Source organism: Sorex araneus, chromosome 2 (genome assembly GCF_027595985.1).
Source record: "Sorex araneus isolate mSorAra2 chromosome 2, mSorAra2.pri, whole genome shotgun sequence".
Lineage (NCBI taxonomy): Eukaryota > Metazoa > Chordata > Mammalia > Eulipotyphla > Soricidae > Sorex > Sorex araneus.
In genome coordinates, this window is record NC_073303.1 from 107,376,243 (window position 1) to 107,391,892 (window position 15,650).

General features: G+C 42.5%; 1 protein-coding gene across 1 annotated transcript in view; it reads right to left on the reverse strand.

The window, feature by feature from the left end:
• Window positions 1-2,661: 2,661 nt before the first annotated feature.
• MTBP (MDM2 binding protein) overlaps window positions 2,662-15,650 on the reverse strand; it is an 81,679-nt gene continuing 68,690 nt past the window's right edge. Inside the window, exons 18-22 of the mRNA XM_004607645.2 lie at window positions 9,948-10,214; window positions 6,755-6,995; window positions 6,056-6,169; window positions 3,485-3,550; window positions 2,662-2,872 (exon numbers count right to left, since the gene is read on the reverse strand). Coding sequence (XP_004607702.2) covers window positions 2,834-2,872; window positions 3,485-3,550; window positions 6,056-6,169; window positions 6,755-6,995; window positions 9,948-10,214 — 727 coding nt within the window. The 3' untranslated portion in view covers window positions 2,662-2,833. The remainder of the gene's footprint in view (window positions 2,873-3,484; window positions 3,551-6,055; window positions 6,170-6,754; window positions 6,996-9,947; window positions 10,215-15,650) is intronic.

The window sequence follows — 15,650 nt, forward strand, 5'->3', positions numbered from 1 at the left end:
CTGGGGACCATACAGTCTGGAAATCAAACTTTGCCTTTGAAATGTCTCTCCTCATCATCCATACTTTCACTTTTTTGTTTCTCTGTGCCATACTCAGCGATGCTCAGGTGCTACTTCTAGCTCTGAACTCAGGAATTATTCCTGGCAGTGCCTGGAGGACCATATGGGATGCTGAGGATTGGACCCAGGTGGGCTGCATGCAAGGTCAACATCCTACCCACTATATTATTGCTCTGGTCCCATATTGCCACTTTTTAAAAGCCATTCCCAACTGAGATTTCTCTTGCCCCCTCCCCTGCTCTGCCCTTTGTTCGTGCTGCTGCAATGACTGAGGCTGACACATCTCAGTCTGCTCATAGCTGATGGTGTGAGTGCTGGCACTCTCGGCCAAGCTGCATCTGTAGGACCCTCTGGGGTTCAGGGACTGAACTCAGGTCAGACACGTGCAAGGCAAGCACCCTGCCCGCTGGACTATCTCTCCAGCCCCAGGGATCATGCACACACGTTAGCTGGACTAACACGCAGATGGCAGTTAGCTGAAGAGCACTACTGCAGCACCTAGATAAAAGCAGTTCAAAGCATGTAGGCAGCACTTGGGATCAAATTCATGACCCTATTGTCATTCTTATATTATTTGTGTGTTTGGGAAATGCTTTTGTAAATCTTTTGCCCACTGGGAAAAAAAAAGAAAAATGGGTTATATCTTTTTGTTAAGAGACATTACTAAGAACTAAATATTCATTCTTTTCTATATTCTAGACAAAAATTCTTTGTCATATATACACACTGCAAATTATTTCAGTTAATCGCATGACATTTTCATTTTCTTAATGTTGTCTTTCTGAGAAATGAACGCAAAATTTTTCAAACAAATTTGCAATTAGATTTGTGGCTTTTATTTTTCAGCCTAAGAAATGTTCATTTTATTCTGAAAATGATGCATATTTTTCTTTAGAAACTCTATGGTTTTAAACTTTAAGTCTGATTCACATCAAATTAACATTTGTACATAGTCAAGGTCATAGTGAACTCACTACTTTTTTAATATTAGTATCCAAATAGCCAAGTGCTATTTCCTGAAAAGACTATCTTTTTTAAAAATATATATATTTTTATTTTAATGAATCATTGTGAGATACATTTACAGACTTACAGACTTTCATGATTGCGTTTCAGTCCAACAATGGTTGGGGCTGGAGCAATAGCACAGTGGGTAGGGTGTTTGCCTTGCACATGGCTGACCCAGGTTCAATTCCCAGCATCCCATATGGTCCCCTGAGCACCGCCAGGGGTAATTCCTGAGTGTATGAGCCAGGAGTAACCCCTGTGCATCGCCAGTTGTGACCCAAAAAGCAAAAAACAAAAACAAAAACACAATGTTTATGTACCCATCCCTCCACCAGTGCCCATTCCCCACCCTCAATGCTCCCAGTGGCCCTCTCTCCACCCCTGCCCCTTCCCACCCTTTGCCTCTGTGGCAGGCACAATCCCTCTTACTCTCTGTCCTTTTGGGTGTTAGGGTTTGTAATACAAGAAACAAGCAGCCATCATGTTTGGTTCATGGAAAGAATATCTTTTAAAACATATACTTTTTATGAAATGGGGGTGAGGGTAGGTGCTCGGGGCTATTCTCGACTATGTGAGGACCAAGAGACAGTATGGCAGTCAGGGTACATGTGCCCAACCTGGATCCAATTCTGGTGTGACTCAGTCCCCAGGCATCACTGTGGGGAGCCCCAGAGGCCTGGCAACCTCTGAGTATGGCTGTCTGGGTCCTGGGGCACCACCAATGTGGCCAGGTGACCCCTGGCATTGTATGGCTTGAGCAGCCTCGCATGGGCCTCTGGCACTGAGTCGCCAGCCCCGCTGTGAGAAGCACGGGTGGCTCCCTGGGGCTCTGAGCGTAGCTTGGATGCCTAATAAATAGCCTTTCAGTGCATCAGCACAGCAAGCACACAGACAGCGGGCAAATTTCTTTTAGAGTTCTATAGAAGAACGGTAATTGCTTTCATTTTTTCAGAGACAAAAAACATTTTTTTGAAAAAGATATTTGACTGCCTAAAAAAACCCTGAAAATCGGAGGCACATTTTCTGTCCTGGCGATTCATCTGCCTCAAACTAAGATATGTATGTACACATAATGAGGATGCTGAATTGTTCTTATTCTTCTTACTTCTGCAGTTTCCGAATTTTCTGTGACAGGAAGATTTGAAACATAATGCAAACGAAGGTCTGCACTGAGCATTTCCTTTCCCATCCCCATGTACAGTAACTGTTCCCATAGTGGTGGTGTAGGGTACAGGTCCAGGTAGAAAGCCAGTACTTTCTAAATCCAGAGCTGCCCGAAAGATGATGTTGGTGCTATTGAAAAACAGGGAAGAGTCACTGATAATATCTTCCTTGGGTCCTAGCAATGTTTTTGGTATTGGGTCAGATATGGCAATGCTCAGGGGAATGTATGCAGTGCCATCGATCAAACTAGGATTGACCTCATACAAGGAAAGTCCTAATAATTTAAATAGGCTTAGCAACAAATACCAAATCAAGAAGTAAAGGATATCTCTTAATTTATTGGAATAATTAGTCAAAAGCAAAGTTTAAAAATATACAGATATAATAATTAATTATAACATAAAATAAGGTAAGCTATAAAATAGGTATACAATTAAAATACATTAGTTGAGCACCCTAAAACTATATAAATATGTATGAAATTATTAAGAATGATATACTATCATATTCTTTAAATAAAGTCTAAAATCGTAGTTTCAAATCAAGGAAGTAATAAAGAATAGTCTTCTTGATTTTCAGTTGTCCGAAGAGTATACTTCTGCTATTTCTTTCTTGTTTTTTCTAAGACCCATTCGATCACCTACAGGGAGAAAAAAATATTACTACGGTATATTTTAACTGAAAATACAAGTGAAAATATTGAATGCATTAATAAACAGAAACATTTAAATAGGGTAAGAGCAAAATCTGAAAACATTTTATTTAAACATGTTTTATTTACTAATTTATTTGAATTTTTTTTGTTTGTTTTTTGGTTTGGGGGCCACAACTGGCAGTGCTGTGGACTTACTCCTGGTTCTGCACTCAAGAATCATTCCTGGAGGGGCTCAGGGGTACCTTAAGGGTGCTGGGATCACACTGAGCTTGGCTGTGTGCAAGGCAAGCACCTTGCCCACTACACTGTGTCTCCAAAAAATAAAACACTGAAAAAAACTAATTAAAAGAGGATTTTCCTGCTCTTTGGATTAATTCATTATTTTTACCTAATTTTAGGAGTTCTGTTACCAAGTCACTCTGAAAAGAAATACCATCAAGTACTCTGTGGGAATAAGTCCACTATTAAGTGTATTCAAGTGGTCAGGACAGAGCTGAAAAGAGCACTTTTTAATTCTTACTGCATGGAAGAAATTACCATTATAGCTGTCCTGAGAAAACAGCAATTTGGCTGAATATATTTTCATGGGAATCATACCTGCTCAACATTTTTGTTTGCTGTCTTCTTCATTTCTTCAAATAGACCTCTCGAAGTTTTAAGATCCTAAATGTTAACAAAACACAGCAGCTCACAATTTGAACAGCAAATCCAGGAACAAGTCATTATGAGACACACTGCGGACCATCCCCGACCAATTAACCCGTGCCAATGTGATTAAGGACGTTCCGAAAGGACTCGCTCAACACCTGCTTCAGGGAAACCACAGCCCGTAAGCAAAAAGAAGTAAGGCGAATGCAAGTCCCCAAAGAGAGTGTTTTATTCACCTCTGTCAGAATCTTTATTTTCCCACCATTGTTAAAACAAAACAATAATGAGCTGAAAGGCATTAATCAAGAGTAATGCTGCTGTACTACCCCAAATGAAGGCCATCCTTTATAAATTAGTTCCAGCCTGAAAGACCAGCTCCCAACTCCTGTAACCAGAACAGATACACCAATACAGAATCTTTGTCACTTTAACCTTATATTCAATAGCACTGACCAAATCTAAGTCCATTTTTATTATGAGTATCTAGCTAACACTTCATTATTCAGAAAATAAAAAGGAGCTTGTATTCATTTTTTAGGTAACTGACCTTTTTTTTTTCTCTTCCTTTTTTCGACAAAAAGAGGGAATGGCATAAGAAAGGAAACTGACTCTTTTTCATTTTTACGGTGCTAGGAAGCCCACTGGGGCCCTGCAGAGGGAAAGCAAGTACTCCAATGCTCAGCTGCAGGCCCCTGCCCGGAGACTCCCGACTTAATTTATCTAGTTATCTGATTTTAATCTAACTGGGGTGGGGCTACACCTAGTGATGACTAGCCTGGATCCGTGCTGGGGGACTGCTCTGGGCAGCTGTCCGCTCGTGACAACTCCAGGGGTTGTCACGCAGTGCTGGGGAGCAGGAATCATCACACTGCAATTAGCCATACACAAGGCCAAGTGCCTAGAACCCGGTGCTACCTCTTTTCTTTCTATTTATTTTGGTATCTGGGTCACACCCAGTGGTGTTCAAGGCTTACTCCTGGCTCAGAGATCATTCCTGGAGGGCGCAAGGGAACACACGGCACGCTGGAGATCAAACCCAGGTCAGCGGCGTGAAAAGCAAGAGCCTACCTGCTACCCTGCCTCATGGGCCGCATCTCTGACTTTTAACAAATCTGTGATGATGGGATACGGTACGACTGAAATTCATGAACAGCTTTGTAGGGTCTATCTCACAGTGATTCAATTAAAAAGCTGAAAAAAAAAAAATTGTTGGTCTGGCCCAGGAAGATAGCAGACCCTAGACTTGGACTTCTCCACAGTTTGCTGGTCCTCCCGCATTTCACTTGTCCTGTGTTTTGTTATTTCTCTCCTTAGTAGCAACCTTCACATCTGCTAGTTGCTGGTGGTCCAGGCACACTGCAAATGAGAGGCTAAGCATCTTCTTGGAAGCTCTACACAAAGCTCTACACATAGCTTATTTATTGCAGGCTTTACAAGGAAGGGATGATAAGGGGCCAGTGGCTTTTTCCTGGTGGTTTCCTGCTCTCTCTGCCCCAGAGAAGATTTTCTACGTTACCAGAGCTGGGGGAGAGCCATGCACTTTGTAGTTAGCTTTGTAAGCGAGGGTCCCACCCTCAGAGCAAGCTGAAGGGTCCCACTTTGTCGATCTTTATTTAATTCCCCTACTTTTCACAGTGAGTTATGCCCCTGTTTTGTTGGAGTTTTTTTTTTTTTTCTCCACAAAACTTAATCTTTGCAAATCCCAAGCCCCTCAGAGACCGTGCCATGGGAAGCAGCTTGTTGTTCACTGGCATTTTTTGTTCTTTTGTTTTATTGTTTTGGGATCAGATCTTACCTCTCTGCCCAGGAATCACTCCTGGAAATGCTCAGGGGCCCATTTGGGGTGCTGGGAATTGAATCCAGATTGGATGTATGCAAGGCAAACATGGCTTCAGCTTGCTCGCTGGAATTTCAGAGGGCAGGCATTGTAGTGGCAGCTGCCTCTACTCTGTCGTTTCACACTTCCATGCACTTTTCTTGTTCAACAATGTATTTAAAAAAAAAAAAAAATGAGGACATTTCTGTCTTTCCTTGGTTTTAGGATACTGATGAATAATGACTGTCTTGAGATATTTTTGCAAAAACTAAAACAGATGCTCTGTAAGGCTGGAGAGACCTTATCACTACCTAAATTTTAGAAAACTGTTGAGTGGCTCATCTGTCCCACGTCTCAGATGTAGCTGATAATGGGCCCAAAATGAGAAAAGGTATTTTGGTAGTACAGTAGTCTTTTCACTATATACTAACTAATTAAACCTGCTTTTGAAGGTTATTATTGTCTTCAGTCAATGACTCATTAGGGAAACAATTACTAAAGATACTAAAGTTAAAATGTACTTTCTATCTCTGAGGACTAAAATGAAATGCAAAATATTTTGGCTTCATTTTTTTCATCTCCAATAAAAAGTGGCAAGTTACATATTATCAGCATTTAAAAAAAAAAGAACTGAACATAACCTGATCAAAGAGAAACATTAGAACAAGACTTCCATTCTGCCAACCGTACAGAAAACAATGTACCTTTAGATAGAACTTGGAGATCTCAAAGAGACGCTGGCTACATGCGGTGAAACATTCATGAGCCTCAGGAATACTGTGTTTCTTCAGGGTTTCAGTAACGACTTCTTTCAGTATCTTGAAAAGAACATAAAATAAGATTGATGTGTTCAGGGAAAAGATGCAACAGTTATTTTCAGCTTTAGAGTTGAATTTTGGAGATGAAACAATCATTTGTGCTCAAACTTCACTTGCTCGTGAAGACTAAAAATAGAGAGGAAAAGAAAGCTGTCACCTTTATCGGGTCACATGTGTAACAGAACACTGGCAGGATACTTCTGCAGCAGATTGAGAGGCTTTCTGTCCTGGGAGCGCAGCATCAAAGTTCCACATGTGCCAAAAAATGGGGAAAGGGGCTGGAGTAATAGCACAGTGGGTAGGAAGTTTGCCTTGCACTCGGCCAAACCTGGGTTCAATTCCCAGCATCCCATATGGTCACTCGAGCACCGCCAGGGGTAATTCCTGAGTGCATGAGCCAGGAGTAACCCCTGAGCATCGCCAGGTGTGACCCCAAAACCAAAAAAAAAATGGGGAAAACAGTTTAAAGCAAGTGGTAGATGCCATTTCATGCCAAACCTCTAATTTTTTTAGACAAATGTTTAAACTGAATGAAATAAAGGACTTTCTTCCTACTTAAGCCTGATCTGGGAAAGACAACTTTACCCGAGTGTGCTTCTGTGACCTTGATTCTTTAATCTGCCTTGAAGGTTTTGATTCACAGGCACTTTTTGGTCTTGAACTGGCCTTGGTGGCGGTGGCTTTCGGAGTTTTAGAGCTGAGACCTGGAGCAGAGGGACAGGATGACCGTTCTCCCTGGGGGGTTCTGGAGGTCACTGCAGGAAGCTGGTGATTACCGCAGCTCACATGTGAAAGAAGAGAATCGGAACTTTCCGATTTCACAAATCTGTTAAGGGAGAAACAGAACCCTGTCAATGAACAATTTCCGTGTACACGTCATAACTGTAGCCACTAAAACAAATTCTAGAGAAGACAGTATAAAGTTCCTCTCTAGTTCTGCAAATGAGTAATTAAGAGTAGAACTCAATGAAAAACTGAAGATTTTAGTTGAAAGCAACTGTAACCCTCCCTGCCAATTTAAAATTCCTCACCTAAATCAGCCACAGCAGGGCAGCTGCTATATTTAGAGATCTAACACTCACCCTTTGAGTCTATAAATGTTTTTGTTAATTTTACGGAAGAAACCACAAGCTATTCTTATTGCATCTACACAACTGCCTGTGCAAGATAAATCATTATTAGAAATTACTATAAAACACTTGTTTCTTTTGAAAATGTTTGTTTATACAAAACCCCTTATTTTTTTCATTTTTGGCTTTTTAGTTTGTTTCATTGGCCACATCTGGCATATTGAGGAGATACTCCCAACTCAGTGTTTGGGGTTACTCTGGGTGGTGCTTGAGGACCCAGGCAGTGCTGGGGATTAAACCTGGGTGTCCTCTGGCACACATTCAAAAGAACAAAAGCAACCAGTACTGGCATGGATGTGGTGAAAAAGGATGCGCTTTCACTGTTGGTGGGAATGCCAACTGGTCCAGCCTTTCTGGATAACAATATGGACATGCCTTCAAAAACTAGAAATTGAGCTTCCATATTCTCCGCCATACCACTTCTGGGAATATATCCTTAGGGTGCAAAAAAGCACAGTAGAAATTATATCTGCACCTGTATGTTCCTTGCACCACTGTTCACAATCGCCAGAATCTGGAAACAACCTGAGTGCCCGAGAACAGACAACTGGTTAAAAAACTTTGGTACATCTGGGCTGGAGTGATAGCACAGCGGGTAGGGCGTTTGCCTTGCATGCGGCCGACCCAGGTTCGATTCCCAGCATCCCATATGGTCCCCTGAGCAACACCAGGGGTGATTCCTGAGTGCAAAGCCAGGAGTAACCCTGTGCATCGCTGGGTGTGACCCAAAAAAGAAAAAAAAATACTTTGGTACATCTACACAATGGAATACTATGCAGCTGTTAGGAGAGATGAAGTCATGAAATTTGCTTATAAATGGATAAACAGGGGAATATCATGCTAAGTGAAATGAGTCAGAAAGAGACAAGACATTTAAGGACTGCACTTATTTGTGGAAAATAATATAATATGAGACTGACACCCAAGGACAGTAGACACAAGGGCCAGGAATACTGCCCCATAGTTGGAAGCCTGTCTCATGAGCTGGGGGAGAAGGCAGCTGGAATAGAGAAGGGATCACTAAGACAATGATGGTTGGAGGAATCGTTTGGGATCGGAGATGTGTGCTGAAAGTAGATAAAGGACCAAACCTGATGGCCTCTCGTATCTGTACTGCAGACCATAATGCCCAAAAGTAGAGTGAGAGTATGGAGGAAATTGTCTGCCACAGGGGCAGGGGGAGGGTTGGGAAGGGTTGGGAATGGGGACATTGGTGGTGGAGAATGGGCACTGGTGGAGGGATGGGTGTTCAATCATTGTATGACTGAAACTCAAACATGAAAGTTCTGTGATGGTATCTTATGGTGATTCAATAAAAACAAACAAACAAATGAACCCCTGGGTGTCCTGAATGTGAAGCACAGGGCTCCAGCCTTCAGTCACCGCCCCCACCCCCCGCCGGGACGGACAGAATCTTCTAACCCAGAGGCCACAGTGTACTTCCTGAGGTACATGAGATCTTTTTACTACCCAGGAGGGAGGGCAAGGTCAGAAAAAGTCATGTTGCAAAATACAGTATCTCAAAAACAATAAATAAATGCAGTATCTCAAATGTTAATGGACTCGCTTAGTTGTATCTGGCATCAAGAGCATCAGGAATCATTCCAGACCAGGAACAGAGTGTTCTAGCATCTTTAACTTTTCATAAAAAGGAGCTAGCAATCCTGAACAACTTGGCAACTATGTATCTCACAGTGATTCAACTGAAAAAAAAAAGCCCAAAGTTACACTTTAACATAATTTGAGGGGCTTAAATAAAATAAAGTAAGGCTTGCTTAAGGGCCAGAAAGTCTATCTTCACAAAGGTTTTAAAAATGTACATGTTCAAAAGGAATCTGAGTGTTTATCCCACAAAAATTTTATTTTTAAGTATATGGACATTTCATTGAAAAAGTGAACCCCAAACCAGAGAGATGGCTCCGCGGGCTAAGATGGCTCCGCGGGCTAAGTCATGCTCTGCACGCAGGACTCGTGGGTAACCCCCTATCACAGACCCCAGGGAGCACCGTCAGGAGCGGCAGTACAGAGAGTGGGGTGTTTGCGTTTCTCACGGCCAGTCAAGGCTCAGTTTCTGGCATCCCAGATGGTCCCAGAGTCCTGAGCACGCAACACCCAATCCCCCACCGAATGTATCTAGGAAAGTGTCACATGGGTATTATAATATAAACCTTTCCCCTATAGTCTATATGCAATAACTGGCTTTCCGTATAGGCCCGATTGCCCACCCTTGTTAGAAGGGCCAATATAGGCAGGAAACTGTGAAAGGGGACAGAGAGCAGCCTGCAAGGAGCCCCAGCACCCTCCTCAGAGAGGAGTTCAGAGATGAGACCCCCCAATCCCACAGTCAAACCCCTGACAGCCCACAGCACTCATGATCGCTCAACAGCTGAAGCAAGAAGCACTGGATCCCTTTTTCCCTCCAGTGTTTTCTTCTTTCACTTTAGAAACCCAATAACCCACCGCTCCAAAATAAAAACAAATTCCTGGTAGGAAGGAAGGAAGGAATCTAAACTCTAGGCCAAAAAAGGACTTAAAACTATGTAAGAATGTGGCAAGGGTGAGGGGAGGGCTGGCCAGAGAGGAAAAAGTAAAAGGAAAACAAGGGAAACTTTCTGTCAAGACAACACTTTTGGGAGGTCGCAGCGCACCTTTTTCGGGGGTAAGCACAGTCCCCACCCTTTGCCGCCCTTTTCAGCCGGGCCCCCTCAGGGCGGCGCTCGCTCCGCAGGGCTTCTCCATCTGGGACACTGCCGGGCTCGGACAGGACAGCGGGGGACGGCAGCGGGCTCAGCACGGTGGGGACCGGGACACTGTCCCGGGTGCAGGTTGTCTGGGTTTCGTATCGGATAAGCCGGGACTGCAGCTCGGAAAATCCCCCATCTCTCTCTAAGGCTTTTCTGTCATCCAAGCAGTACCTGGACGGGAGAGATCATGACAGTCAAGGCCTGGCGACAGCTGCCCCCTCACGAGAGAATATGGCTTGACAAGTTTCTAATCGGACTTTCGAGGAACACCTGGAAGTTGAGGGACTGACCGGCTTCCCTCCCAAACTCGGTTTTGTTTTCCAGCGGGCTAGGTGAGGTGGTTGATGACGTGAATCCTCGGGCTTAATTTCCAAAATAAGACAGTTGCTGTTTCAAGGCTTTAAACATATCTCTACCCACACCTGATCTTTCAGCCTGGCTTACATGCAACACTGAGATGCTGACTTCTCTGCTACAAAGGAAAAAGTTCATTTTCTTTGTTCTGGAGACATACCCAGTGATGCTCAGGGTTTTGTGCTCAGGAATTACTCCTGGCAGTGCTCAGGGGACCACACAGGATGCTGCAGATGAAACCTGGGTCAGTCGTGTGCCAGGCAAGTGCTCTGCCCACTGTAATATCTCTCTGACCCCAAAAGGTCATTTTCAAAACAAAGATTTAAAGCACCTGGATTAAAAGTCTCAACAAACACTCAGAATATTTTGAAATTTTTCTTTGAAACTCACTTCCTACCTAATTCATTAACATTTTTTTTTGGAGCGGGGGAGAGGTGGGCACTTCTCACAGAGGTGCTCAGGGGCCACACCAGGGGGTTCTCAGGGGAGCAAGTGGTTGCCCAGGGTGGAAGCAGAGGGTCCAGCAGAGGAAGGATGTGTGCCAGGCCTCCCATCCATCTCCCAGGCCCTCACTTTCACCTTACTGATTGATACTGTTTCCTCCAAACGCTTCCATGATCTCTGGGCACCTCACTTACTCAGTAACTCCGATTCATTCAGAGAATCAGTGAAATGTCAGCTGAGTGGAAACCCCATCTTGTAAAAAGCAGAACAAATGACCACACCAGGAAAGTCAGCTCTAGGGCGCATCATACTAGAAAGCTCTTCACCTCCCTTTCCGTAGCTGCATTAAGAAAACACAAATGGCTTTTCACTATGTGATGCAGGAATATAAAAACTGAAACCTTTTCCTGTTCATGTGCCCTCTTCACTCGAAGAGTTCTAAAATATTCCCTTAGTTAGTGGCCCCAAAGGTGTATCACTGTGTTAACATCAATTGTTTGTCAGAAATTTTGGGACTTCTACTTTCCTGTCTGAAACTCGATTCAGAATACAAAGTAGGTGGCGGAACTCCCTGAATTTAAATCTGGCTCCACCACTGATACGTGAGCTCTGTGCATCTGGTGAAATTGTTCATTGTATCTATGCTCTGTTACTCAGGCATAATACATAATACAGAATGAGAGATTCTCGAAGTTGTCTCAAAAAACTACTCTGAGGACTGTAAAGATGTAACCTAGAACCCGAGCCTGCTAAAGCAAGCACGGCAGTGCCTGATTCGTGCTGCTGCTCTTATTACTATTTCTCTTGTTACTATTATTTTAACTATCAACATTACGCTTAATTCCTACTGCAACAAATTTACAATGTGCTGGGAATACATAGCAGTCAGGATTTAAATACAGACTGGTGACTTCAGTGCCAAGTTTCAATATTTTAGAATATTGCCTCTTCTGTCCAATGTTCTACTCAGGGGCCAGTCTGCAGCTGAACTTTATAGCAATATGATGAGCTTTAGGAAAACACTGACATCTGGTCTACCTGCCCTGTTTCTGGTTTAAGATTTGGGTGAGACCAAGAATATATTCTTTTTTTAGAAGCAGTCTAGGTAATTTTCAAATGTAGCCAGAACTGAAAAAAAAAAAAATCCCTGATCCAATCCAAACCAAGAGGGTTGATTTTTCCTTTCTCTCTGGAAAGGGGGTGTTCCCAAGCAGTGCTCAGAGGGCCCAAGGGTCACAGCTGGTGATATCTGGTCAGCTGGGCTGGGGCTTCAATGCTAAGGCTCAAAGATGCAGTGCTTCTCAGGTCCTCTGGTGCTGAGGACAGCAGGGAAATCCCTGAGGTGATCATGGCGTGTGGGTCTTCAAGGCTATACCCAATAATGCTGGGGACACCATGTGGTGCCAGGAACTGAGGCCGGGTCAGGCATACACTGTGCGTACACCTTAACTCCTGGACCATCTGCCAAGCCCCCAGGAGGTTAGCAAATGGGCTTCTAAATCAGAATGTTCGCTGATGGCAGAGGAGTGCTTAGAATCTAGATTTCTCCAGTAAGAATTCTTAGGTTCTTTCTCTCATCTCATTTCATACAAGATCCTTCTAAAAATCAGCAGTAAGCCTAAGTCCTACTTGCATCATGGCGATTGATTAAAATCTAGAGTAAAATTTAAAAACCAGGACTGTTGAGAAATATTCCAGGCTACTGAATTCCCAAAGGCAATGGAAATAAAGAACATGAGAACCGGTCTTCAGTAAGAAACATGCTGCCTGAGGGGGCAGGGGAGAGGACAGGGGAGTGGCAATGTCTGTCTGTGGCGGAGGGAAGTGTTCAGTCGGGAGGAGGTGATACTGAAAGGTGGGGAAGTGTCATGTGCGAAACTCTATCAGTAACAGTGCTGTACATCACAGTGCAAAATGTATTTAAAACAAGAAGAAACAAAAAAGCGTCTCTTGTTAAAGCAGGGTGGGAAGCAGATGGGGGGAGTGGGCAATTGGTGGGGGGAAGCAGATACTCGTGAAGGGACTGGGTTGAAACACTGTATGCCTGAAGCTCAATCATGAATAATTTTGTAATTTCATGAAGAAGAAGAAGAGAGGAGGAGGAGGAGGAAGAGGAGGAGGAGGAAGAGGAGGAGAAAAGCACTGTCGTCCATTGTTTATCGATTTGTTCAAGCGGGCACCAGTAATGTCTCCATTGTGAGACATGTTGTTACTGTTTTTGGCATATCGAATACACCACGGGGAGCTTGCCAGGCTCTGCCATGCGGGCGGGATACTCTCGGTAGCTTGCCATGCTCTCCAAGAGGGATGGAGGAATCAAACCCGGGTAAGCCATGTGCAAGGCAAACGCTGTAGCCACTGTGCTACCGCTCCAGTCCAATAATAATAATAATAATAATAATAATAATAATAATAATAATAATAATATAAAAAAAGAAATGTTCCAGGCACGGGGCAAAGCGATGACTGATTAGTCTCCAAGAAACTTTTATGAGAAAAGATGTATATTTTGACTCCAATTAAGTACCTTTTTCTTTGCTAAGATATTGCTTCTAAAGAAAGTACAATGGATAGGGTCCTTGCTGTGCACTTGGCTGACCTGGCAAGTTTTCCCCCTGGTATGACAAATGGTCTCCTGAGAAACTCCAGAAGTGATTATTGCGCACAATCTTGTGTGACCTCTGCTCCAAACGAAGCTAAATAAAATTTAAAATCTTTTCAAAATGATTATTTGTCAGTAAAACAAGTTACCTTATTCACAGGAAGAAACAGAAGCAAAGTATCTGCATGTATATTTGATATTAATGAAAAATTACATTTTCCGATAGGTGACTGTGGTTCCATACATTCTTGTAAGACAATACCTATTGCTTTATGCATCCAAAATAAGAAAACTGTAGCAAAATGAACCTATGCTGGGAATGTGGCTCATGACGTAGAGCACATGCTGTACATGTGTGAAGCCCGGGACTTGATCCCTGGCATCACAAGGTTGCCTGAACACCACTAGGGCACCCTTGAGAACTGTCAGCTGTAGCTCCCACACAGCTGCTAAAAAATCCTAATAAAATAAAAAAGTAAAAAAAAAATATATATATATATACACACCTGGCGATGCACAGGGGTTACTCCTGGCTCTGCACTCAGGAATTACTCCTGTCGGTGCTCAGGGGACCATATGGGATAATGGGATGCTGGGGATCGAACCCGGGTTGGCTGCGTGCAAGGCAAACGCCCTACCCACTGTGCTATCGCTCCAGCCCCAATATAAGAAATATTTTTATATAAAAAAAAATTTATTTTGGTAATAAAAAGAGCTTGGGCAATAAAGATTGTCTAGTGATCACCAAGCAGTGTTAAGGCACAGCTACTAAAATGAGAGTATCTAACAATAAATAATATCTTATATGCCAGATAAGGATTATGAGGGGAAAAGCAAATAAAGACATAATCCAATGTTTTATATATTCAACAATAAAAGACAAGTAATTCAACTCACCTTCAACGGGACTACAGTGCTACAGAGCATTCAACTCACCTTAAAAAACATTATTGACCTTGAGCAGTTTAAATATTTTCTAAATATTCCTTATGCCAGGTTCAATGAAATATGTTTCTAATTCCTAATTCATGTTTAACGTACATCATTAAATAGGTTCCCATATCATACATGTAACTTTACTTCAAAACAAAAAAAAGTTCACGTTTCTATATTCTCTGTGATCACTTTCTGTAACTTCCATGGTTGGATTTAAATTTCCCCTGCTTAGAATGCATGCATTTATAGTAAAGAAAATTCAATCACTGTGGAAGTTTATGTGCTAGTGCAATAGGTCATAGCAGAGACAAGAATGCTGTATAATGAAATGTATAATGAATTAGAACTTCATAACATTATATGTGTATAAATGAGTAAATAAAGCTTCGGGTGGAGATTTAGGCCTATCAAAAATAGGGCTCAAACTAGTACTAGTGCCCAAACCCTTTAATTTAACATTCTGATTAATGGCCTTAAAGAATACACTTTTATGTGTTCCCTAAGTTTATATGCACCATTACATTTCTTCCTAGGGACAATTAAAAACAGAAGAAAAAAGTGGGGAAGACACGGGATCATCAAAACTAAACTTCTGATCCCTACTGATAAAAGAAAAGAAAAAAAAAAACCAGTGGCCTTTCTCAAGGAAATAGAACATTTCTAAAATGAGCATGGAACCTCAAAAGACCTCAATAGCCAAAATGATTCTGAGAGAGAAGAAGAATGGAGGCATCATGTGCCCTAATTTTAAATTATATAGCAAGGCAACAGTAATCACAACGATATAATAGCAGAACAAAAACAGACAGAGAGATCAACGGAGCAGAATGGAGAGCACTGGAAGAAATACACAGATATGGACAGCTAATCTGTGTTAAAAGCTTACACAGTGAAAAGAAAGTCTCTTCAACAAACGGTGTGTGGGCAACTGAACTACCACAGGCCAAAGAAATAAACCAGGTCAACACTTAACAGTATATGAAAGAAATAAAATCAAAATGGGTTAAAGATAAGTAGCAGACCTGAAGCCATCAATACACAGAGGAAAACATAGGTGATATAGCCCTGGACCTCAATATCAGAGGAGTCATTTGGAGACTCAACTCCAAAAGCAGGGTCAAAGAATAAGCAAATGGAGCAACATAAAATTAAAAGGAAAAGAAATCTTTTAGAACAGCAAAAGGAACTCTGACGAGGATAGGGGTGAGATAGCTCAATGGGCAAAGTGCATACAGAAGACTCTGCATTGGGTCTCTGGCATGTCTCCTCTG